Below are 26,165 nucleotides of genomic sequence, written 5' to 3'. Positions count from 1 at the left end.
GGACCCTCCTCTCCAGGACCCCTGAATAGACCTTACCAGGGAGGCTTAAGAGTGTGACCCCCCCTGTAATTGGAGCACACCCTCCGATCCCCCTTTTTAAACAGGGGGACCACCACCCCAGTCTGCCAATCCAGGGGAACTGCCCCCGATGTCAATGCAATATTGCAGAGTCGCTTGAGCCAACACAACTGTACAACATCCAGAGCCTTAAGGAACTCCGGGCGGATATCATGCACCCCCGGGGCCCTGCAGCCGAGGAGCTTTTTGACCACTTCGGTGACCTCGTCCCCAGAGATTGGAGAAGGCATGTTGGTGGGATTGAGGAGTTCTTCGAAGTATTCCGCCCACCGGCCCACAACGTCCCGAATTGAGGTCAGCAGCACATCATCCCCACTATAAACAGTGTTGGTGCTACACTGCTAAAAACCCGGCCACCAGGTGCTCGCCATCGTGCCCCACCTCCAGGCCTGGCTCCAAAGTGGGGCCCCGGTGACACGCGTCCGGACAAGGGAACACCAGATCTAAAGATATTTTCTATCATAAGGGGTCTTCGGGCTGTGCTTTGTCTGGTTCCTCACCTTGGACCTGTCTGCCTTGGGTGACCCTATCAGGGACATAAAGCCCCAGACAGCATAGCTCCTAGGATCATTGGGACACTCAAACCCCTCCACCACGATAAGGTGGCAGCCCAAAGAGGAGCTTTTGCTGTGTTATGTTACATTAAATTGGTGTTCTCCTAATTCCCCATTCTAGTATGACCAGCAGAGTGCAGCTGAAGCAGGATAGGCTTGTAGGTATTACTGATTCCTCCTGCTGCTAGAGAGGATCAGAACATGATGATGGAGACACCAGCAAGTGTTGAGTCAGAGAAGGTCAGGTAGGGAAGTAAGTGTTGCTTTTAAGGGCCAGGTGTGTTTGGCTAAATATATTATTAAAATATTATTAAAGTATTAAAATTAAATTATGTCCCATAATTAAAATTAGTTAACTGGACTTGCAGCTAGCTAGGCCTGTCACGATAACAAATTTTGCTGAGCGATTGTCCAAAAATGTTTTGCAATAAACCATAATATTGTTTCAAGACCTTTTGACACTGATTTAATGGAAATGACGTAATCATTTCCTGCAATTTCCTGCCATAGATGCACTTTATTTTCAAAAGAACACATAACACTGGAACTGAATAACAACCAAAAACAAAAATAAAATGGATTCTCAGTCTCCATTAACAAAAAACGTACTTGAATAAAAACTAAACAACATAAAGCCAAAGTAGAAATAAATACTGCATTCAACCGAAAGAGTGCAGATTATGAAGTCTGTATACTATATTGCCCTTCAGCAGTGAAAATTGTACTTAAGTACAATTTTCGTGCATCTGTACTTTACTTAAGTAGATTTAATAATGGATACTTTCTACTTTTACTCCACTACATTTTACAATAAGTATCTGTACTTTCTACTTCAGTGCATTTCTACAAAATTGTCGCGTTACTCGTTACATCCAAGTCGCATTGCTCTTTTTGTCTGTTAAAATGTGAAGTTCAGGGACTTAAGGTGGCGCCGTAAAATCCAAGCAAGAACGTGAATTACGTGTCTGTTGTCACCCATTGCCTCCCCCTTTACTCGCACGCGTAGCTTCAAGACATGCGCAGTGGTTTTTTGTCTGAGTGGGAGAAGATGTCTGTCTAATTGTCAGTAATATAATAGCGCTGCATAAATCATAAGATATGGCGACATGTAAAATCAGCAGCGCTTCGCTTTCACAGATGGTGGGGACTTCGTCCAACTTTTAGCATCACTTGGAAAGGAAAGCTTAAAGAAAGGTAAGCTCTGTGGACGTGATACTAGCAAAGCTAGCTAAAACAATACCTTGTTACCATGGTTATTCATCATACCAGTTGTTAGAAAGTAGAAAATTATTAGCAAAAATCCTTGCAGCTGCACAACATTCAGAACCAAAGGGATCACTGACCAAACATCTAATGCCTCATCGAAATGCTTAAAATGTATCAATAGAAAGAACCTTTATTGAGGTACCGAAGTTCCACCTCAAGGAGAGCAAAATATTTCTATCAATATTCAGTCTGTGCTAATGGATTGCAAACTATGTGCATGACTAAGCCAAAACCAAACAGATTAATGTAAGTTGCTTTTTGTTTTTCCTATCAATATAGTTGCTCTTTCAAGGTTGCACATCAAGTCATATGAAGTTAAATTGTTATAGTTTTTCATTTCTTAAAAAAAAAAAAATAAAATAAAGACAGATGAGTTATTTTATTCATGGTTCCTAAAGTACCATGAATGTTACACAAGGTAAATGGCCGCACTGGTGACACATAATGCACTTTGAACTGCTTTGTTGCTGAAAAAGTGCAGGAAAAAAGTGCAAGAAAACTTCTTCACACAAACAGACACACATGTGCACTCCTGGCAACTCTGATGCACATGAAATGGTGCATAACATGCAGCAAAATGATGCGGCTGTTTCCATGTTTGTTGTGAATATATCAGCCACAGTAGAAGAAGGTTAGCGACTCACCCTGCGGTTGTCTACAGGGCTGTGGTAGAACTGAGAGATGACCTGCTTACTGCCGTTCTTGGCCTTTGCTTCGGAGAGCTGGAAGTTGGCCGACACCGGTATGAAAGTTGTCCCATAGTTGTACGAAACATAGACCTGAAGAACAACACGGGGATCAGGATTTTAAGGCCCATTCCAAAGCCTCGCTGTGTGCAACTTTAGAACAATGATTCCCTTTTTCTGTAGTTACTACTAGTGTTGTACAGCAAGTTTGGCTAATGACCATTTCATCTATTGTCCCTTTAACACTGGCTCTACTTTAGCAGCCCTGGTCTACTCGACCCAGCCTGGCTCAGCTCTACTTTGAAGTAATCCCATTTCCACAGACCTGGTGTTCTAACTACCGGCGCTACCCAATCAAGGGCGTAAATCCCATCTCATTTTTGGAAGGGACCATTAACAAGAAAATTTCTTAAGAGCAATTTTGGGGGGGTTGGCGAAGTTCCATTGAAATGTTACGTAAAATGCAGTTTAAAAAGTTTTTAAACTACATTCAAGCTGCAGGACCAAAAATGACTAGTCATGCACATGAAACATGTTTTATTCTCAGTAAGCAGCCTGCAGAGAAGTAAAACTAAAATTCAAATGTTGCTTAGATACGAGTTTTGTTTAGTCTGACTGATCTAATCTCTGTTCCACTTTTACAAAAATCTAAGGTTCTTAATACAAAAGCTTTAATAGGTACCTTCTCTTAATAAAATTCCTCATAAACATTGGTTTACTGAAATGGCTCCCAATACAAGTTATGATCTATTTAAATTATAACTTATTAAGTTGCTTTATTTTTAAGCCTTTTTTAGTTTTGTCATGTCCTGGGTGACTGAGAACAAATAAGTAGATAGAAATTAATATCTAGGGAGTATTATAATTTAAACGTAACACTTAAAGCACGAGAGTTTATATAGAAAAATATTCTGATTTTATTTTGTGATTTTAAAGGCTCTATGTTGAAGACGGTGAGAAATAAAGGCAGCTTTCTGTTTTTACTATATGTTCTCGGCTCCCACAAACTCTTCTAATTAGCTAAAACTTAGAGTTAAATATGAATGAGATGTTTGCTACCTTTAACAAAAAAGCTTAAGTCTATGAAAGCAGTGTAGCAGTTGCTCCTCCTACACTTTGGACTGAACCATTGTTCTAAAGATGGTGAGGGAGAGGGGGCTAAAAATTCTTATTTTGTTCTGAGATTAATGGGAGATTTATTTTTGTTTTTTTTTTTGCATTTTCATATTGATTTTATTTAAATGCAAACGTTTCTTCAATTATTTTTTTATGGGGGGACAATTCTAGACTTTTCCAAGATTGGGGGGGTCCGGACTCCCCCAAACCCCCGGGATTTACACCTATGTACCCAATGTGATCTACCTTGTGGTAATGTGAGCTTCTGGGGAATATGGCGGACAAGGTAGTCATGTTTCTCTGAGGTCCCGACTCCAAGTTAATTTATGAAGTAAACTACTAGTAAATATCTGAAATATCAGTACTCAGCTTGAAGTACGAAGAAAAGCAACAAGTTTATGCCACCTGGAGTCAAGTCTCTGCATTCTAAAAACTCAGAAAGTGATCACAACTATTCTGTGCCAGTGGAGTCAACTGCAGCTAGCAAACGGGAAAGGGAAGCCAGGACCCCAACTAGCATTCCTGAAAAAATCTCCTCCAAAACACATGGAAAAAGAACGAAAGGTACGTCCCAGGAAGAAATGAACACTGAGGCTATTTTGAGCGCTATAAGTTCCTTAGGAGTTAGGACAGGAAGTAGATGACGGCATGGAAGAAGTTGGCATGCAAATGAAGCAGCACCGTGCTATGCTAGCGGCTATTGCTAAGTCGGCTCAGCTCAACTCAGAGGAACTAAAATATAGCAAAAAGAAAATAATAGAATTGGAGAAACAAGTGGATACACTCTCCAAAGAGAACATGCAGTTGAAAGGAGTCCTGAACAGTGAAAAATATGAAAGACAGTGGTGCCTCCGCATAAAAGGAAAAGTCTAGTGAGAACATCCGAGAAGAAGTGGTGGCGGTTCTGTGCAAAATTGCACCTGATTTTTCTTCAAAGATGGATGAAGAGGTCGTTGTCCAGAGTGGGTCAAAAGATGCATAACGGGGACAGACAGATCATCATTCTGTTTGTGAAACGAGCCCTGAGAGACGACATCTGAAGGAGAACTAAAACTTCTCCCATCTGCAAAGAAGGAGTTTGCTTCTCTGAAGATTTGACACCAGAAGATTGGAAAGCAAGACAAGCACTGTGGCCAAAAAAAAGCAAGAAAAGAAGGCAAAGTTGTGGGCTTCAGGGGCCTGTTTGGTTTCATCGAAGGCAAACGCATCCTGGATATTTCTTCAGCTAAGAACTGAGATACAGCAGAAATTAGCATGGAAAGATAGTGGACAGTTCTGTTAAAGGGACCTCTACCTCAAAGTTGTTTTTTTCCACTCTCCTAAATCGTGTGCTCATGTGTTCTATTTTTCGGATAAAAACCGATTTTTCTTTTGTTTCTTTTAACACAAGGGGACTAAAAGACTCACTTAAACGGAAAGCAGTTTTTTTGTTTTGTAGAGGACAACAAGTACACTGCACCTTTTTACAGGAAACTCATTCTGATGCATCTGATGTGAAGTTCTGGTCGCAGCAATGGGAAGATAAAATTATCTTATGTCATGGGACAAATTGATCGGCTGGAGTCGCCATCTGCTTTTTCAGATGTCCGTCTAAGATTTTGAGTGAAAAAGCAGATGAAGATGTCCATCTTCATTGGGTAGTCTGTGTTTGGAAGTTGATAATGTTCCAATAATTTTGTTAAACATTTATGGATATAATAATGATCAATACAATAGAGATCTGTTGCATCAAATAACAATGGTTATTGTGGAGCTCACTGCTAATTTTCCTACGGATCATTTCATAGTTGGAAGGGAATTTCAATTTAGCTCCAGATGAATGGATGGATCGATGGCCTTCACTGCTGGTATAAGAAACTCTAAATCCTATTCTTAAAGAATTTGTTAATAACACGAAATTGTTGGAGAGTATAGTCAAACAGTTCACTTGGCACAAACCTAATGGTCAAAGTAGATCACGCATCGATTATTGACCGGTATCTGCTGCAGTCCTTGAGTGTCTTAAAGAAACCGTGATAGCAAACTGTCCTTTAAGTGATCACTGCATTATCAATTTAAAACTAAATAGAAGTTATAAACCTAATACTTACTGGAAATTTAATTCAAAGCTTCTTACAAACTTAGTTTTGTCAATTTATTAAGGAACTTATTCTAAATATATCAAATGACAATTCTATTGAAACACTAATTCTTAAGTGGGAATACCGTATTTTCCGCACCATAAGGCGCATCGGATTATAAGGCGCACCTTCAATGAATGGCCTATTTTAAAACTTTTTTCATATATAAGGCGCACCACATTATAAGGCGCATAGAATAGACGTTACAGTTAGGGTTGCCACCCGTCCCGTACTGAACCTATACAGGACGCGATTTGTTCTGTACTCTACAAATGTGGATGTGTAATAATAAAGAAGTGGTCCCCAAGTACTTTATATAATAGGCTGCCCCAGTCATTGTTTCACTCACGGTGTTGGTGTTGCGATATTGTGCCCAACTGCTTTCTGGGTAACACAGACCAACCTACAAGCTGCCGCCGCAGTCTCTGTCTCTCTTCCCCCGACACCCCTGGCTTTAAATGTATATGGGCTGGTCCCTTGGTAACCCTAGTCAAAGCATCCCTGATGAATATCTTAAGCCACTTTGTTGACATAAAGAATGTCAACAAAACAGTCCGACTCGGGTCGGCGAGGAGAGCCTTCCGCGACTGGGCCGGGGCATGGCCGGCCGATGGTCACCCTTCTCCGTTCATGCACAGCATGTTCGTGGAGAACGTGGTGCTAAATGACCTGCAGACGACCTGATCTACCTGCCGACCTGGTTATCAGGTCGGCAGGTAGATAGGTCAGTCAAACTTCATTAACAAACCAGCGTTCTGACAACTTTCCCAGCATGCACCGCGCGCTTCTTCTTCTACGGGCGAAAATGAAGTCGGCGGCTGCTTACCGTAGTWGCTAGACCTGTTGTGGYTCAATATTGGTCCATATATAAGGCGCACCGGATTATAAGACGATTGGCTTTTGAGGAAAATGAAGGCTTTTAAGTGTGCCTTATACGGTACTTGAAATATAGTTCTAGAAAGTATTCAATTAAACTTGGTCAAGATTTAAACAGAAAAATAAAAGCAGAAGAGCTTTGTTTAATTTATTTTATACCTGACTTTCATTAAGCTGCTGTATTACTTCATGTTTTAAATTTACATGACAGGCAGCTTGTAAACATATTTGTAAATGGCTTTAGTTTGCCGTCCGCAATGTTGTTACCAGGGGTGAAAGTGAGCCATCATGGTCGGGTACTGCGTGCCACTAAAAGATTTAGCACGGGTAAGTAGTACTGGAAAGAGAGGGGAGCAGCTGTCTGCAGTACAGAATCAGTTACTTGTGTCTAGTTAGTTATAAAAAAGTTAATCAGTAATAGTAGAAATTTACATTTACATAGACTTTATGACGCTGTGCATATGCCCATTTATCAGATTTTGTGAATTTTTCCATCACATGCTACATAATAGTAGCCCTTGACCACATGGAGACATAGCAGCATGGCAAATTCTGTGGGAGGAGACCATCCTCATTAACAAATTCTAAAGTAGAAAAACAAAAAAAAACACGTAAAGATTATTTTAAGATGGTTAGGCTACCATTGACAGCATAATTCAGATTATAATCTGAATATTATAATGTAATATTATAATATTACATTTCTGACAACAGATCATAATAACCTTACACATATCAATACCATCTGAATTATGCTTAAGCAATGAACAGTCTATAGCACAATTAATGAAAGCTTTTTTCACTTCATATTGTTTCTGAACTGTTTGTGTTATGCTAGAGCCTCAATTCTCCACCTTTTGCCCACCTCGGAGTTTGAGGCTTTCGTCAACTGCCAGCCTTTAAAAGGTCATCCGCTATGTTTAATGTCGTTAGCGGAGGACCGGTACGACGTTGTTTGTTACAAAATATCTTTAGTAAAAGTAAAGAGAGATTAAATAATTGTGTTTCATGTAATTCTGCTCAATTTCAACCACAGATCACAGCTTGAGAACATCGCTATGATTAGAGATTTCATTTAGGTTGCATGAGAGCGCTTGCGCGATTATCTCCAAAAAACAGTGGTTGCGAAGGGGATTCGTGAGTTCGACTTAATGAACTGGGTCATTTGCTATGGTGGTGCGCTGATATTAAAAACCTCCGCTTGCATTGGGACAGGACGAACAATAAATCACTTACCCTCTACAGACCTTTAAATAAAAACCACAAAAATGACTTAACTGTGAAAATTTTCAAATGAAATCAAAACTTGACCAGCATGCAGAGAAAAATAATGTCTTTATTCAAAAGAAAAGACAGGGAAACCAGAGGTTAAAAAATACCCCACACGTAGGGTGCTGTGGTGGAGCAGGGGCAAAGCACAACACATGTATTGAGGTCTTAATCCTCATGCCAGTTGTCGCAGGTTCGATTCCCAGCCTGGCAACATTTGCCGCATGTCTTCCCCCCCTCTCATAACCCTCTTTCCTGTCAAACTTACTTTCAAATAAAGGCCAACAAAACCTTAAAAAAAAAGACACCCCACAAAGTAAAAAAAAAAACAGCTGAAGAAGATTTTGAGCAATCCAAGTCAGGATGAGGAGGTGTCATGTCAGGAAGATGAAGTGGAAGCTACAGGATCCTCAGAACAAACAGGTCATGATGCTAGAAGCTATCCATCCATCCATCCATTTTCTTTACACCTTTGTCCCTTAGTGGGGTCGGSAGGGTTGCTGGTGCCTATCTCCAGCTAACGTTCCAGGCGAGAGGCGGGGTACACCCTGGACAGGTTACCAGTCTGTCGCAGGGCTGCTAGAAGCTATTGAAGAAAAATACTAAATTTTGACAAAAGAAATTGCCAAAAATTTTTAAATGAGTTAAAATACAGTAAAAATGAGTGTGCCTCATCTCTCCTGATTAGTAGAATAATTTCAAAGTAATTTTGAGTCGATAGGTCACATGACCTAGAAGCTATTGACGAAATATACAAAATTTTGACAAAAAAGAAAATTGCCAAAAATTTAAAAATGAGTTAAAATTAAATATAAATGAGTGTGCCTCATCTACACGGAATAGTAGATGAATTTCCCACTGGTTTTGAGTCAATAGGTCACATGACTTGGAAGCTATTGAAGAAAAACACTAAATTTTAACGAAAAAAATCAGCTAAAATTAGGTCACATGACCCAGAAGCTATTGACGAAATATACTAAATTCTGACTATAACAATTGCCAAAAATGTTAAAATAAGTTAAAATGGAATAAAAATGGGTGTGCCTCATCTACACATACTAGTAGAATAATTTCAAAGTGATTTTGAGTCGATAGATCACATGACCCAGAAGCTATTGACGAAAAATACTAAATTCTGACTAAAAAAAATGGCCAAAAATAAAAAATGAGTTGAAATGGAAAACAAATGAGTGTACCTCATCTCTCCTGGCGTGTAGAACAATTTCACACTAATTCAGGGTCAATAGGTCACATGACCTCAAAGCTATTGACAAAAAATACTAAATTTAGACTAAAAAAATTGCTAAAAAATAAATAAGATTTTAGTAAAACAAACTTAAAACAATAATTGAGCATCAATGGAAAATTTAATATTTTGACGGGATGATGAAAAATTTACTACCTTTAGTTACTTCTTGCTACCTCTTACTGGCCTTAATTTGAGCTAATTTAATTTACTACCTTTTACTACCGCACGGAAACCCTGTAAAATAGTACTGTGCTGTAAGAGTACTTACAGAACTGGTTTTGGGCCCGGTGGCTGCTGTGCTGTCTCGGGCTAGGGCTACAATGACGTTGCTCTTCTCACCAGCCCAGTGGACCACCATCTGATTATGAGAGTCATTCAAGTTGGCCTGCAAGACACAAATAAGAAATAAAAACAAGAATCAGATATGAATTTAAGAAACTCTAATATATTTAATACTATGCCTTAAGAGCTCTACCAGATTTTATGTAATCTTGCAATCTCTTTGTTGACTATTGCAATAACAAAAATATCATTATAACTTCCCCCCAACTGCCTCGAGCATAGAGGCTAGATCAGTGGTGTGGTTGTCCTTTTGTGGAGTTACAAGGGCAGGGAAATATATGTAATATCAGTAAAAATCGTTTATTGGCCATCACAGTAATATTAATATTGGATATGAATATTGGCCCAAATTTTTTAAATTGGCGGAGCCCTACTTAATTATATTGGGGGGCAAAAAGAAACAGTACTAAAATATAACAGGTGGAAGTAGAAATAACTTTTTTGTGTTTGTAATTTTATACCAGAGCAGACTGACTTGCAACACACCCAGCTCACTTGAAAAGGAAAACCGATCTGTCTTTTTTCATGACCATGTCATCAACACCTGAGTGGCATACCTCTAATTTTGCCTGCATGTCTGTTTCCATGTAAACAGTAAGTACTGCAATGACAAGCCAAAACACCAACTCCTCCTGTGTGCACCTCCAATCAGGCAAATGGATCAATACAAAGAAATGGGCTACTTTATCCTTCTTGTCACTGCTCGGCTATCTCATCTCTCAGAGTTCTGCTTTACTAATCTTGTTTTGATGACTCCAAGAGGGGGCAGATCCCTGAAGGAGCTTAACTTTTACTTCCAACGTCTTTATACTGCTCCAGAAATAACACACAGCTTTTTTGCCACAGGTTTTTTGTGGCCCAACGCGACCCGCTCTCCACCTTCTTCTGAAACAATTCTATTGTTACAAGAGAGGCCACAGCTTCATATTTGACAATCTAACACCAGTTTTCCTGCCATGATCTTACAGGGAGAAAGAAAAAATAAATCTAAGAAAAGGAAAAGAAGCTAATATCTTTTCCTACAGCAACCTGATAAATGAAAATCTATAAAACTAATGCAGTAACTAGAAATATTGAGCTCTCGTTCAGGGAGTCAGTGAACAACAAAGAGGCACAGCAAATAAATGATTTATCAATGTGGTTTTGCCCTTTCGTGATGCTGTAGTCACAGCAACGCAAACATTCCGGGAAACAAGGGCATATGTTGTCGCCAAAGTGTTACCTACACACAAAGGCCCCACTTCACTGACACACACCGCCTCGTCAACATGCCTGGGTAAAAGACTGGGCCGTCTCTCTAGCCACGGTCCTGCAGCAGTAAATTTCTGCATTTTATATCGGGTGAAGAGGACTGGAGGGCTGGAGGCAGTCTCTGCAGCCTGGCACGGTTGAACTGGAGTCCACTGGCTGTGAAGACAAAAGGCTTTTTCACACGTTGCAGCCCACTGTTGGGTGCAAGATGACACTATATGGATCCATTGACCAGTGATCAGAGCTCTGGTGGTAAAGCAAACACTCTGGGGGGCGTTACAGCTGAATATGGGGCAGGATGATGATGATGAGAAGYTATTTTATACCATTGTAGCCTACAGTTAGTTTCTTATGCAACACAGCATCTTGATTTCATGGTTCAGAAGCTGCTGCATAGCCTTTGTGGTTCAGCTAGTGAGCCTTCTCCAAGCTCGGCTGACTTGTACCTGACCCTTCCTCATGCAACCATCAGCAGGGACAGTGTCGGGCAATTCCAGCGCTGGGTCTGACAACCACACATCAGAGGCAGCAGCAGTTGTTCTTCAGATTCTGAGTCAACAGACCTCCACTTTACAACATTCCTGTGGCCAGTTTAAAACCCAGATGCATACTGCACCATGTTTTACAGATTCCTCCAACACTTACATGCACACAGGTTCACCGCGAGCTGAGAATGTGTCTGTGGTGGACAACCTCCACAGCAGGATGCTTGACACTTTAAGCTGCACTCCAGAATGTAGCCAGGATCAGCCAGAGGATTTCTGACTGAATAGTCAGAAATGATTCCTCGAACGATTCGAGTACTTCAATTACTAAAATTTCTAGAAACAAATGATCTGCCTCGAAACTTTGTTAAATTATGTTTTATTATTTAGCACACAAAGTTTCATCCGGGTGATTATTTGTGTTGCATAACGCTCTCACCTGCATCTATGAGTTGTTGACAAATTCTACGAACTAACAGCATAAAATCCAATTTTCAAGTTCAGTCCAGGTGAACTTCATTGCAGATGATAATGTCTGGGCTTTTTGGGACACCAATAGGCATCCTTAAAATGACTGGTGCGATGCATGGAATACAACAACCATTCTCCTGGAGCTGCTGCCTGGCTTATTCAGAGCAAAAACAGTGGGCGTAATTACACAGGTGAGCAGATAGATTGAACACAGCGGGCTGCTATGCTGTAGTTGATGCTTAACGCAGCATCAACTTTGAGAATGAACTGGAAAACAAAATTTCATGTCATCCCGGTCACAACAAATATCTGGCAGAGCACATAGTGGAAGTAGCTGGCAGATGTTTCTGTTTGTGATGAAGAAGACATCACAAACAGTGATGGGATCACAATGATGGGATTTGAAGAAGACAAATCCCATCATTCACATGGGCATAAAATATATAAAGTGCACTGTAAAAAAGAACACTACAATCTGTTCAGAAGAGTTTATTAAATTTGTTGTTCAGACATAAAATTTAAAATAGAATTAAATAAATAAATAACATTTAATTCAATAAACAAACATTTGAGCTGCACCAAATGCATATATATATATATATATATATATATATATATATATACACACACTTTATTTTTCATTTATTTATTTATTTTTATTTAATTATTTATCCATTTATTTTTTGTGTGTAGAAAATTTTTTAATCTGGGACCTGAGTACAAATTTTGTACTACAAACCCAAGCTTGGGTTTGTCAAATTCTTGAATCATTCAATGAGAAAATATATAATATGGGCTCTTTGCACGTCTGCTTCCACATTCGGGGATAGCGGCTCGGTCACTTCCGGTTTATTGAAAATGGCATTTTACAGGAGGTGCTTGCAGGGCTTGCCCAAGGTAACAATCAGTGATGGACATCAATCTGAATCTCCAACAAGTAAGCTGGAGAATAGTTTTAAGATGTATGCCTTCCGTATGTTACAGGAAAACAATTCTATATAAACCCATAACTAGCCTTAAAAACAACAAATAGACAAATAAAATGAATATAAATTATTTGCACTTCTGTTTAATCCAAATTAAGTCAGTGGCTCCATCAGGCCCCCAGGCCTTCAGGGACCCCATAAATGCTAATATTTTAACACAGACCACAAATGTATAAATGTAACAAGTATTTATTGAGATTAACAACGCTGCTAAATTTGATTTAATAGCTTCAGCATACATAAATTTAAATATTTTAAATTGTTTAACATTTAAATTTAAGATTTTAAGGAGCTGGAAAGTTTACAGGTGGAGTACTCCCTATTTAACCCAGAAAAGGATTATTTTAGTTTATTAGTAATATCAGAAATTATGGAGAGCGCACTATTTAGATCAATATTATACAGCCCAGAAATGGAATCAGAATTAGAATTAGAATAACTACAAACTTGGAATCCAGAAATACTCAACAGTAACAGTCACTGCTTAATTTATATTACTTTTAACCCAGAAAAGGATTTAGAACAAACTTAGAATTGTGAAGTACTCTCTTTAACCCAGAAAAGGAATTAGATCAGGCACTCTTTAGCTTATTTTATCAGAAACTGTAGAGTACTCACTATTTAGAAATGGAATTAGATACTTAGCAACCCTGAACAGGAGCACTTAGTTTACATACTTTAGAACAACATTGGATTAATTTTCTTTCCTCTTTTTCCCTTTGGTTTGTTATTTTGTATTTCCTTTTAACTCTTGTAAAGCACTTTGAACTGCCTTGTTGCTGGAAATGTGCTATATAAATAAAATTACCATAACTTTGTAAAAGTTCAAAGAAATTGTTAAATTCATAGTTAGATTGTTTTGTTACCATAGCTACATTCTTGAGATCTGTTCACAAATATAAATTAGTAAACTGCAATTATAATTTATAGCTTTTTAGGTTGGCTAATTAAACTACTCCCCCCTCTCCCAGATTTCACTAAATCTAACACAGAAGCTGATAGAGTCACTGATGTTTTTAACAGCAAGAGGGGCCCTTAAGTCAAATCCTCATACAGCCTTGGACAGGCCCTGCATGATGAGTTAAATCCGCTGCACTACGTGCAGAGATGCCCAACAAACGGAAGATTAATTCAATGCTCCTAATGTGGCTTTAGTAGCTCTTCCATTTTGTGTCTGTTGAGTGTTTAAATACACAGAAACTGGTTGCCCAACTGTAAGGGACGAGTTTATCAGACCTTGACGCCACCGCGCACATTAACTCTGGCTACCTAAGTATAAAAAGCATTTGATATGGTTTGATGCATCGTGTAACTGGAAAAATAATAATAAAAAAAAATGTAAATAAAAATAATCGTGATGTGTGACTACGAGGAGAGCGCAAAGGCTCCTCATCGGGCTGCAAATGCATGATGAGTGATTAGCGCTGGTACATTAACCACTAATGCACCAGCCAACCGGGAACAACTACATAAACTTTAGAGGGAAGACAGAGACGTACGCTGTGCAGCGTTTTGAGATGTAAACGCCTCATATAATTCTTTGTTCACAAAGATAAATCATTCTCACAAATTGCTCAACGCGCACTTCTGAAAGCGACTGTGGTAAAGCTAGCCGATACTTCGAAAAGTCGGCACAAACACAATATTCACGTGAACGACAGCTCAAGACGTTATGGTACACCTGTTTTCACAATAAAAGTGCACATCCGGTCCAAGTTTGATCTACTACAAGTAGATTTCCATGGGCTGCAAGTTTAGACTTTGTATTTATGCTTTGCAAAAATAAATAATGTATCAGAAATAATTTTGGACATTAAGCAATGCTTAAAAACTATTTTTTTCAGCGACTTATCTCACTTCTGGGTGTGTTAAGAAAATAAATTTAAAATAAGCTAGTTTTAAAAACTTAACATGTCTTGATTGAAATAGCCTAATTATAGTTTTCAGATTAATAACTTATTCTGCACTATTTACCTTTATTTTACATGTAGTTACAGCAGATTGTTTGCCAAGATCTTTTTGAACTGCCCTTTGTCTGTGTGGGAAACAATCAGGAGAAGTTCCAGCTTTTACACTCATCTGTGAAAAGCTGTAATACAGCAGGAGTCCAGGAGAGTCTCTGCTTCCACTTGGTTTAGATAAAGGGGACAAATGGCCTTAGATTGTGGAAACAAATTGCAGGGAGTTTCTAACTTTAGAGAGGGTCAGAGACAGCTCCTGGTTGGATGAGCAAAGATACACCTTATTTGAATAAATTAAAGACAAGAATACGCCTTTACTATAAAACTTTCTACACAGAAGTAACAAATTAGATTTGCTCTCGCAATACTCCAAAGATATCTTTGAACGTCTTTGCTTTTCTTTCCTTCTTTCCTTCTTCTTGTTTTCCGCTTGTCTCAGGTAAATGAATGTATGTCTCCGTTGTTCTGCAGTTTCTGTTGTAATTTCATACGTTGTCTTCTATTGCATTAAGCTCTGTAATTCTGTGACGTCAACACTCATTGTTGACGTCGCCCGGTAATATTTTTACATTTACTATCTACTTAACATCTTTTAATACAACAACTTGGGAAAACATCGCCAGTGAAACACTACTTAAACCCACAAATAGTCTTAAAAACAACAAATCAAAATATACAATTAAAATGAATATCAATTATTTGCACTTTTGTTTAATCCAAATTAAGTCAGCAGCTCCATCAGGGCCCCCAGGGCTTCAGGAGCCTCATAAATGCTAATACTTTAACACAGACCACAGATACATGAATGTAACATTTATTTATTGAGATGATGAATGCTGCTAAATTTGATTCAATTTCAGCATACATAAATTAAAATATTTTAAGTTGATTAACATTTAAATGTAAGATTTTAAGGAGCTGGCAAGTTAACTTTATAAAAATTCAAAGAACAATATTTATAGTTAGATTGTTTTGTTACCCCAGTTGCAATCTGATGCTCTGAGTTTAATCTTTAATTTTGAGCTCTGTTTGTTCACAATTTAGTAAACTGCAATTATAACTGATTGCTTTTTAGGTTGGCCAATTAAACTACTCCCCTCTCTCAGATTAAATCCAACATATCTGTTAGAGGTGCTGATGTTTTTAGCAACAAAAGGGGCCCCTACATCAAATTCAGGACACCAGCCCTCGAGGACCAGGATTGCCCACCCTTGACCTAGACCCATAATTTCACTACTGAAGATCTCCCTCGGATACGTAGCCTCTGACGGAAGTCAAATTTATGATGTTTATTCATCAACTCTACATATAAATTTACATTGTGCAGCTCTGACAGGTGCTGTTGTATGAGCCTATTTTCCTGTTGAAGTGTGGGCTTATTGTGTTATACATTCCCATTCACACTTTAATGATTTGTAACAACCTCCTCATGCTTTTTGCTTTATTATATTAACCAAACAGATTGTTCCCAACTGAAATACGTATTAAACGACTGGAATATTTCCCACCATAATACAATTAACTAGCTTATCTGCGATAGAAACTGACTATATATTATTTGTACTCAGACTCAGGAAAAGATCCACTCGTTTTGTGATAATCTCATGTCAAAAACATATGATACAACCTATGAACATTTTTCAGATATTGATTTATTTTGAGCATTGGATGTGAGATTGGTGGTGGATAAACATAAAACTCTGAGTAAACCAGTTGCTGTAAGAAACTTTTAACCCTACGGCAGTAGTCCCCAAACTATGGCCCACGGGCCTCCACATTTAGTCCGGCCCCCTGAACAATACCAGAGAGCATTTAGATTTTTTTTCATGTACCGCATTTTCCAGACTACAAGACGCTACTTTTTTCCTAAGCTTTGAACCATGCGGCTTATAGCCTGATGCGGCTTATATGTGGATTTTTCTTCAACCACCAGGGGGCTCTTTAGCAGGAAGTGAATCATTGGAAGTCAAAATTGGAAATAAAAGAAGAAAGCGCCCATTAAAACGGAATTAGGTTTTAATAGGGAATTGAAATTTGAGAATGTTGTTGGTCAGTTAAATAGCATTGAGGGGGGAAAAGAAGATTTTTCGTTTTTTATAATAATACTGGGATCATTACAAGAATTTGAGGTACAGATATTAGGATCCAATAGATCCTAATATCTGTACATTATTGTTGCAGTAGTACAACAATAATGGATGCAAACTGCCGTTGAAATCTAAAGAAGCAGAAGAAGAAAGTGCCCATTTTCATTTAGCACATGCTAGTGGCAGACGCGAAGGATCAGCACTTTTACTTTTACCGTTTGGAAACTTCCGTAATCAGTTCAGTTAAATCTAAACTTGGCAACTTTTTTCTTTTTCAACCGTAATAAATGTGATATTCAATTGACCTGTTGTGACTCAAATTTTGGGTGTCCGCCCCCTCTGCTGCGTGCTGCATCTTTGTGGAAAAACAAGAGTGGCAGAGATATCTGCGGCTTATAGCCTGGTGCGGCTTATATGTGTATGTTTACTGGTTTTTTTGKTTTTTTTTTAACTTTGGGGTTGGGCTTATAGTCCGGAAAATACGTTATAAATAGTGATATTTCCTGGATTTTTTCTGTGAAGAACCCAGAGAGGGTTATTTGATTGTAATTTTTACATTTGGGCACTCCTGCAATCGTCACACTTTGTCCATTACAAACTGACTCTGGCCCCCCACCAGAAAAGGGAAAAGTTATGTGGCCCTCACAGGAAAAAGTTTGGGGACCCTTGCCCTACAGCGTTAAATATGCCAGGTCTGCTAATCCTCTGAAGGCGGCCCCAGGCTTGCCTGCTTGGGACAAGTTGTAAAGATTCTGGTTGGCTGGTCAACAAAGCCAAAACAGAAAGTGCAAACATAAAATGCAGCTCTTCTTACACTGAATTTAATTTTCCTTTTTTGATTTGTTGACACTATGAACCCTCATCATTAATGTTTTGATCATTGCTTTAGAATTTGGTGACATAAATTAATTGCATTGTTTCAAGATTTCCAGCAGATTATTTGTATCTATCCGGTAATAAGGGGAGAAAAATTATGGTGTTTCTGTGAAGAATGTCAAAATGCATTTAGAATACAAAAAAAGCCTCGTCAATAAGATTATTATTTTTTTGAGGAACAAAAATGCACAACAAAATTTTGTGACTTTTTAAATAATGTGAGCAGGGCCGAATCTACAAAGATGTAGGCCCCTTGACTGGAGCCAGTTTTGGGCCTGTATCCACTAAGGAAAAAAATATTTTATTGATGCAAATTAGAGCACTTTAATAAGTAGTCCTGTACGTCAATGGATGTGAACTGACGGATGGTACATTTAATGTAACCCCTGCCCAGTGGCTCCATGTTCCCCACAAATTTGACCATAACTTCATACTTTTCAAAACTTGAGCACTGTTTGTATTCATAAAATCACAAAATGTTTATACAAATCACAGGATATGGGCATATGAGGTTGTACAATGTTTGCAAAACACACATTCATCAAAAAATATTTAAATAAATAAAAAAAATTACATTTGTGGGGCCCCGAAAAAATGTGGCCCCTGGTATTCTGCCCCTGTAAGCCATTTCTAAAGTCTGGTCCAGACAGTAAAAATTGAACTCTTGATTAAAAAATCATGCTCTTTGCGTTTGTGTGTTCTGCAGATTACACTGTTGATTTATTTGCTGCGCGTTTATACCTGTTAGCCACTGTACGATTCAGTCCATGTTGGCCACGCCTCATTTGGATCGGGGCAGTGGAGAATGGTTGTTTACAGCACAGGCTATCTCCGGTAAGCTTCATGGGTAAATATTAGCAACCCTGTTAAAACTTCAACAGAGTCTAGGCTTCCAGGAAGCAATCATTTCTCAACAGTTGAGGGTTCAGATGCTCTGGACAAAGCAAAGAGCAGAACAATGGGTTTTACCATGTTAGGTCACTGTTTGAGTTTAAGGAAAGAGTTGCAACTATAAAACCAGCACAAGACAGACTGGAAGGATCATTATCAAACATCTTCAGCAATAATTCCAAGCCAAGTTGTTATGAAACCCCATGGTTTGGTCGATAGATTCCATTAAGATGTTTTCTGCCTCTGAAAGTGTATTTGAGTGTTATGGAAGAAGGAATTGTAAAACAATGAAACACAAAGCAGCTTTATAGTCCAAACTTTTCTGGAATTTTGCCATCATCTTTGAAGGTACAATATCCATTGTCTCACTCAGAAAAACAGCCCTCATCCCTAAAGCTGTGACAATGTAAATTAACTGGTAGATTACTTCCATTCTAAAATTTCAGCTATTGATTCCAATAACAGGCTCCCAATAAATTGAAGGTTGTGTCTGATAGGAACAAGTCTCCCTGGGGATTAGCGCAAACAGTTAGATCTGCAAGAACACTTTACTGTAGGGCCGAACGTAAATGGTGTGAAACTCAACTTCACGTTTTCTATGAAAAACATAATGAAAGACTCCACACTAAAACAGGCAATGAAAACATTCTTTTCAGAAATCATAAACAAAAACATGACCAATGCTCAAGCTTTATTTGCAACAGTTAACAGGCTCACAAACCTCCTGTTACTGAACCACCTGACCTGCAATTTAACATGGCCTGCAATGAATTTGCCAAGTACTTTGCGGAGGAAACTTTAAAAATTAGAGGGTTAATCTGCACATCCTCATTAAATCCAATACCAATGTTATGCCCAGACATCATAAATGCAGAAAAATTTACTCAATTTCAACTACTTAACTATACAAAGCATGGAAGAAATTATAAATCAACTAAGCTCCTCTTCCTGCTGTCTTGAAATTACGGTGTCACCAGAACCCATCCAATCACTGAGCAGACGCTTAGAAAAAGGGGTGAATGGATTTCAGTTTTTACCGATCTATTGAAAATCTTGACCTGTTGATTCTGATTTTAGCTGATAATTTTTTTGTCTGAAATGCTGCTAAATATAGCAAGAAAGTCGATACCAACATTGGGTATCAGTTGGTATCGACTTGATTATTGTTACCTGAAATATATAGATGTGCCCTTGTGTGCAAGTCTATCACTCAAACCTCTTTCACTTCAAAGCAGAAGACGACGGTGGTTGACTTAAAAATCTTTGTCAAAGTAGATAAAATTGGAGGATAAGATCAACTTCACGTAAAAATTGTCTGATCACCAATTTCCTAAAATTAATTAAATTAGCCATACTTAGAACAGTTATAACATAAATGTCACTATGTTATAACATGGATGTGGATGCGCCATAACTTTCTCCAGCTGAATAGAAACAAAGCTGAAGTTATCTTTGGCCCTAACGAGGAATAGTCTAGATTTAACACAGCCTCAGTTATGGAAACTACAAATCAGCTCCAAAAGGAATCAGAAACTGTTAACACTGCTGTGTTAGGCCATATGGAAAGCCTGACAATGGACCAACACTGCATTTAGTCTCAATAAATGGAATTGATTAATGCAACTCACTGACTCTTCTTGAACCTCATGTATTAAGAACCTATATGAAGAAAGGATAATTCTCCACACAGGCCAGCCACTCGTTGCCATTTTGAATTAGGCAATTTCCTCAAAAATAAAAAATAAAAAACTGATCCCCCCCCCAATTTATCACTTCCAACTAAGGCTTCGCAGCACAAAATTGAAGCCCTTCTTTTGCTGCATTCCTCTCCCTCCTTCCCACCCTTCTGACACTTTGATATCCTTTTGGATGAGTGAAGGAGCTTGCCTCGGTGTCTGGTACTACTGAGAAGTGGAATGTACAACAATACTCTGAGCTTCCCCTTTTCACTCACCACAGCACTCAGCTCTGGGCTCGCTGTAGAGGGGAGGGCATGAAGGGTGGAAGTGTTTGTGGGACGGGAGTGGGGAGGGTAGTACTGTGGCCGAGGACAGCACGTCTCCAACAATGACATCACCTCTGCAGGACTTGCAGGGGTGATGGCTCGCTGTTCTCTGGTTTGCTGCAGCACAAAAGCAACACTTAGCAACTCGCTATCTAAGGTTTCCAAAAATAGCATTTATGTTATATTTAAAATGGAGCTGTGGAGGTGCAACATTGTTGCCTTGTAGCTGCAAGGTTCTTGGTTCAAATCCTATTTCTGCATGGAGTTAGCATGGTCTCCTTGTGAATGTGTCGCTAGGCCTGTCACAATAACCTTTTTTGCTGGACGATAAATTGCCCCAGTAATTATGGCGATAAATGATAATATTGTTGCTTTGAGACTATTTTCATATTATAGAATGATGTTATAGTACTAAATATCCAAAATATAACACAACAGAAAAAAACATGCATAAATAAAATGGATTATAATATCTCTGTAAACAAAATTGCCCTTCCAAAAATATGAATCATCAGAATGAAAATTATCAAGCTCATTTTATTTAATTGTGCGATTAATTGATCAACTGTCTTTTGCGACAGGTTTATGTGTGGGTTCTCTCTGAATACTCCACCTTCCTCCCAGTCCATAAACATGATTACTCTTAACTGTCCTTAGTTATGAGTGTGTCCTGTCCAAAGGTTTACCCTGCCTTCTGCACAATGACAACTGGAAATAGCTCCCATCTGCCCTGCAACTTTGCAAGGAAAAGCAGGTATAGATAAGGAATATTTTAAATGGGCCTTGTGTGACAAAGTCGTTCTGCATCAAAAGGTGTCACTTAAAATATGTGATTAACTGTTGGACACACTGTTGCAGACAAAAACTAAAGAAGTTATTTTATAACGAATAGAAACAGACACACACGAAGCAGGTGGGAATCCAGCACTAAGTCTAGAATGTGAAGGAGGTTCTATATTCAAGACCGACAATCGAGTGCAGAAATGCATGGTGTGCAGGAGTGCCCTCGAGAGCCTGACTGAATTTGCGGTAAACACCACTTTGAACTCTGAGCTTATGATCTCATTGTGGACACATACCAATGAGGTCAAACATTATCACCAACTCTGCATGAGTGTGCTGGTTCCCCAGTTGCTGCCATAGAAGCCAGTTAGGCCTGTGGTAAACGATTATTTTAGTAATCGAGTAATCTATCAATTATTCTGATGATTGAGTAATTTAAAAAAAAAAAAAAGATCAAATGCATTCTGGTACTGGCATAAGAGCAGTGTTACCATCGGATACCCTAACCCTAAGGGAGCTTGAGCACCTGCCCCTTTTGCTCCTTGCCCCCAAGTGCCCTTTTGGTCAATTTTTTTTATTTTATTCATTTTATTTTTTTTGGTATTATTATTTCCTAAGCCCTCTTCTGACACATAAGAACAGGTACCAAAATTATGTGTTTTTTTGTTGGGTTTTTTTTGTACAACATAATAAGCTGGTCGCGCAGTGAGATAAGGCGGCTAACTGGAGCTCAACGTAGCGAACATTCCAGATTACAGAACAGTTTTTGGTGAATTAAAAAAGGCTTTTGGTGAATAAAGTGGAGTAGACTTGCTACTTGTCAAATGACGGAAAACGTTGAAGTATCGTTTCTGCTTCAGCACAGTCGCGGTTTAAGCAGAGAGGTAATGAAATACAACAGACACTGACAGGCATCTGGGTCTGTTTTTCTCTGAAGAAATACTGCGCGGGAGGAGACAGCCAGGTGAGGAAAAACTGTTATCTATCGATTCAGTATTTTTTCCATACAGACATTAGGCTGTTGTTGTTGTGCTATCAGCTAGCTGCTAACTAACGACTTCGCTAGCAAAGCTAGATAACTAAAAAGCTTCTTTCCTGTATCGTTGATGATAGCAGTCATTCTTCAGTATTGCTTATGCAATAGGGGCACATCGACCGTCCAAAACCGATCATCTCCATAAAGATGGAGATGATCGGTCTTTGTTAGAAGACAAAGGAAATGTCTTCTAATTTCTTTTGCTGTATAATGTACATTGCATTTATTCTAGCGTGAGGTAAATGTATCTTGAAGAAAAATAGCACTTAAATAAAAGTCCAACAAGGACATTCATTTAGAATTTAAAATAACTCACTCTGAATTACCATGGTAGATATAATGTATGTAATAAAAGTGTCTCATTAATGAAGGGGGAAAAAAAACTCAAACCAGACTTTAAGTAAGTTTATGGTCTGGTTCGCAGAGTATGGAGTTAAATTTTTTCCCCAATTATTCAATGGAAAAATAAAAAACTAACCTCAGTTAAGTTAAATAAAATTGTAATCAAAACTTTTGGAATTGTAATGATTCATTTTTTAAACACAAAATGTTTTTTAATAAAAACGTTTTTTAAACAAAACGTTTAAAAATAATTGTTTTGATAATAACTGATTTTGTCTCGTGAACTTAAAAAGTTATTTACCTAACATTGTCAGGGTTTGGGTGGAAGTGGTGTGGGAAACGCTGAGACCCAGGTAAGATGATGAATTTAATGAGGAAGAACATAGTCCTGAATCAGGCGGCACGGCCCCAAATTAGCACACAGCTAACACCGGTAGCAACTGACATGAAAGACTGGACAGCAACAAGCAACCTCAGGACTAAACAGTTCTACTGAGGAAACTGACTCACAAAGACATTAGACGACGAGGATCCTACGAAGAACACAGACAACAGGTGAGACTAAATACACATGGGATAATCAAGGGAACGAGACACACCTGGGAGACAATCAACGGGGAAGACGCAGAGACAGACTCACAGGGAACAGGATCACAGAGAAAAACTCAAAAATAAACACACAGAAACACGGATCATGACAAACTTTTATTTGCACACATCAGAAATCTATCTTCATCTCCACTGCAAGTGTAGCAAACAGGCAGCTCTGTTTTATAGATTACAGTACACTAAAAGGTTGCATTCTGCCCTTGTTTATATGTTTAATAGTGTAATTCTGTAAAGACAAAATATGTCTGGTGGTCMAGCTCTGATTTACATATCTTGCTAAATTGCGGGTTTGAATATTGCAATACTTTCCTATAACAAAAAAGAACTTTCCTATAACAAAATAGACCTGCAGAAAAAAATTACTAAAAATATTTTACGTATGCATCGTTGTATGCTCTATATAGAGATTTTTCTTAGCTTTGATTGTATATGTCACAATTTTGTAATTTATCATTGTTTATTAAACTCTGAAAGATGTGTGGCTTTGTTGATATTCTGTTCTACAATCCAGTTAGGTGTGCCCCTTTTTTTAGAGCATCTAACCAATTACATAAAAGATGCTAAAGACAGTTAAAAATATCAACTTGGATTTAATATAAAGAAATTCTGTTTTATAGCAACCTCTTTCACACACACCGTTTCATGTTGTTTTCACTTGATATAAATATTACGGATGCACATGCACCAATATAAAAATTAAAGTAATATTAAAATTGATGGTATGATCAACTAATATCCATCCATACATCTTTTTTACACCCTTGTCCTTAGTAGGGTCAGGAGAGGTGCTGGTGCCCATCTCCAGCAAGACATTTCGGAAAAGAGGCAGCACACCCTGGACAGGTCACCAGTCCATCGCAGGGCCAACTAATATCTAATGATGTTATTTAAATTGTATACTCTCTATCCTTTTAACAACATTTTAAAAAGTGACCCCACCTTTGCTGCATCACTATCCTTGTCATATGACCAGTGTTCCCATTCTGAAACGTCTTGTTGCCATCATGTTAAATGCCAACAAGATGGAAATTAACATCGGTTGTTAATATCAGCCCAGCTTTACTCATCAGCCAATACTGATGTTGTAGCCAATATTTAATAAATAATGACCGGTCACAGCAGTTGAACTAAAAGTAAAAAATGTTTTCATGCATTTAACTATAGTCCTAAAAGAGGAAGCAGACATGGCTGTTTATTGCGACAATGGCTTGTACTTGTATAATGCTTTATCAAGTCCAGAGGGCTCCAAAGCACTTCACTCTCCACTCAGTCATTCACCCATTCATATACATTCACTTGCTGACTGTGGCAAGCTACTAGATAGTAGCCTCAGTTGCATGACAGTCTGACACAGAGAGACTGCCATTTAGCTTACAGCCATCGTCACCATCATCCCATTAAGATTATACAGTGAAACCCTGCCTACTCCATTCATAATTTTCCCTATTTGTCTTAGTTTACATTAATTATGACATTATTAAAGCAATGCACCTACGGACTCTTTAAGGAAAGCAACTTGTTAGTAGAACTAACAAGTCCAGAATGAAGCCCACAATGTCCTGCAACAAAACTGTGGCATTTTCCAGATGAATTCCAGTCTAATTAAAGTATGAGTCAGTAAAAGCTCCACACCTGCGTTTATTACTGTGAAAAAATGAATGTGGAACTGTGATCTTCTTTAACAAAAGATGTGCTTAAGTGGCCTTTCTCAAAGAGAAAAATTGTAAAAACACAAAAAAACATTATAAAATATATTTAAAAATATATTTGCATATAAAATAAGTCAATAGAGCTTCATTTTACAGTTTTCATAACTTTGTGTCATGTGGTTGCTCTCAGTCGACTGGTGAAAGAAAAAGTAGATCTTGGTCTCAAAGTTTGAGCACCCTCATCTTCATTATACCATTTATTAGTTCTTTGTAGTGTTTTTTTGTATTTCTATGGCTGTAAGTTTTTAACAGTTCTCTCTGGGGTGTCAGTCACAGTGGCTTAAAAAAGTATTCATACCCCTTGAACGTTTCTGTATTTTGTCACATTACAACTACAAACATAAATATATTTCATTGGAATTTAATGTGAAAGACCAACACTAATTAGTATACAATTGTGAAGTAGAAGAAAATGATTAATGATTCAAAAAAATTTTCTTCACATAAAAAACTGAAAAGTGCAGTGTGCAAAAGTATCAGCACCCTTTCATCTTGCTTCCTGCTGTCAGTGAAGGTGAATATTTTTTCATCTCTCACTTCCTCTGTCATCTGCCCTCCTTTTGCTCTATGTCCTGTGCTGTCTTTTTGGAGCCTCTCTTTGCATATTTTCCAAAGTACAAATCATGTATCTGGTCAGCTGGTCTCTCAACACAACTAAGATGCAGCCAGTCTTCAGTACTGCTTATGCAACAACACAACAGTGTGTGCTGTGGTAAGCACAGGGTCAACAGGGTGTGCTTACCACAGCACACACTGCAGGATGATTGGTTACAATTACCAAGCGATTGTCTTAGAACTCCAAACGTTCTTTGTCGGAAAGGGAAAATTGGGGCAAAACGTTGTGTGTTGGATAAATGTTATATTATCTTTTTCTACTTATTAGTTTTCATTCTAAATAATGTAGTTATCTATAAAAGTATCTCTTCTGTTTATGAATAGTGTGTGGATTTAGTAGAAACTTGTGTCACATATTTGTTTCATGTGGATTGTAAAACCACCCCCGTTTCAGGACGCCAGCAGATAGAGTAGCTGGTGTCAACAATGCATGCTGACCATTACCTTATAAGGAGAAGAAGGCCAGTTGGGGGCATCTGGAGAAGGAAGAGGAATGCATACT

The 26,165-nt window shown here is 38.3% G+C and overlaps 1 protein-coding gene across 4 annotated transcripts in view; it reads right to left on the bottom strand.

Annotated features, from left to right (window-relative positions):
* sorl1 (sortilin-related receptor, L(DLR class) A repeats containing) overlaps window positions 1-26,165 on the bottom strand; it is a 303,395-nt gene that overhangs the window by 257,682 nt on the left and 19,548 nt on the right. For 3 of the 4 annotated variants that reach the window (XM_017308199.1, XM_008425236.2, XM_017308197.1), the window contains exons 2-3: window positions 9,483-9,599; window positions 2,543-2,677 (exon numbers count right to left, since the gene is read on the bottom strand). In XM_017308199.1, the coding sequence (XP_017163688.1) occupies window positions 2,543-2,677; window positions 9,483-9,599 (252 nt within the window). The remainder of the gene's footprint in view (window positions 1-2,542; window positions 2,678-9,482; window positions 9,600-26,165) is intronic. The other variant, XM_017308196.1, reaches the window with a different exon arrangement.

The sequence above is a fragment of the Poecilia reticulata genome, linkage group LG13 (genome assembly GCF_000633615.1).
Source record: "Poecilia reticulata strain Guanapo linkage group LG13, Guppy_female_1.0+MT, whole genome shotgun sequence".
NCBI lineage: Eukaryota > Metazoa > Chordata > Actinopteri > Cyprinodontiformes > Poeciliidae > Poecilia > Poecilia reticulata.
The sequence above is the reverse complement of the archived record's forward strand: the minus strand, read 5'-3'. Positions and strand labels throughout refer to the sequence as shown.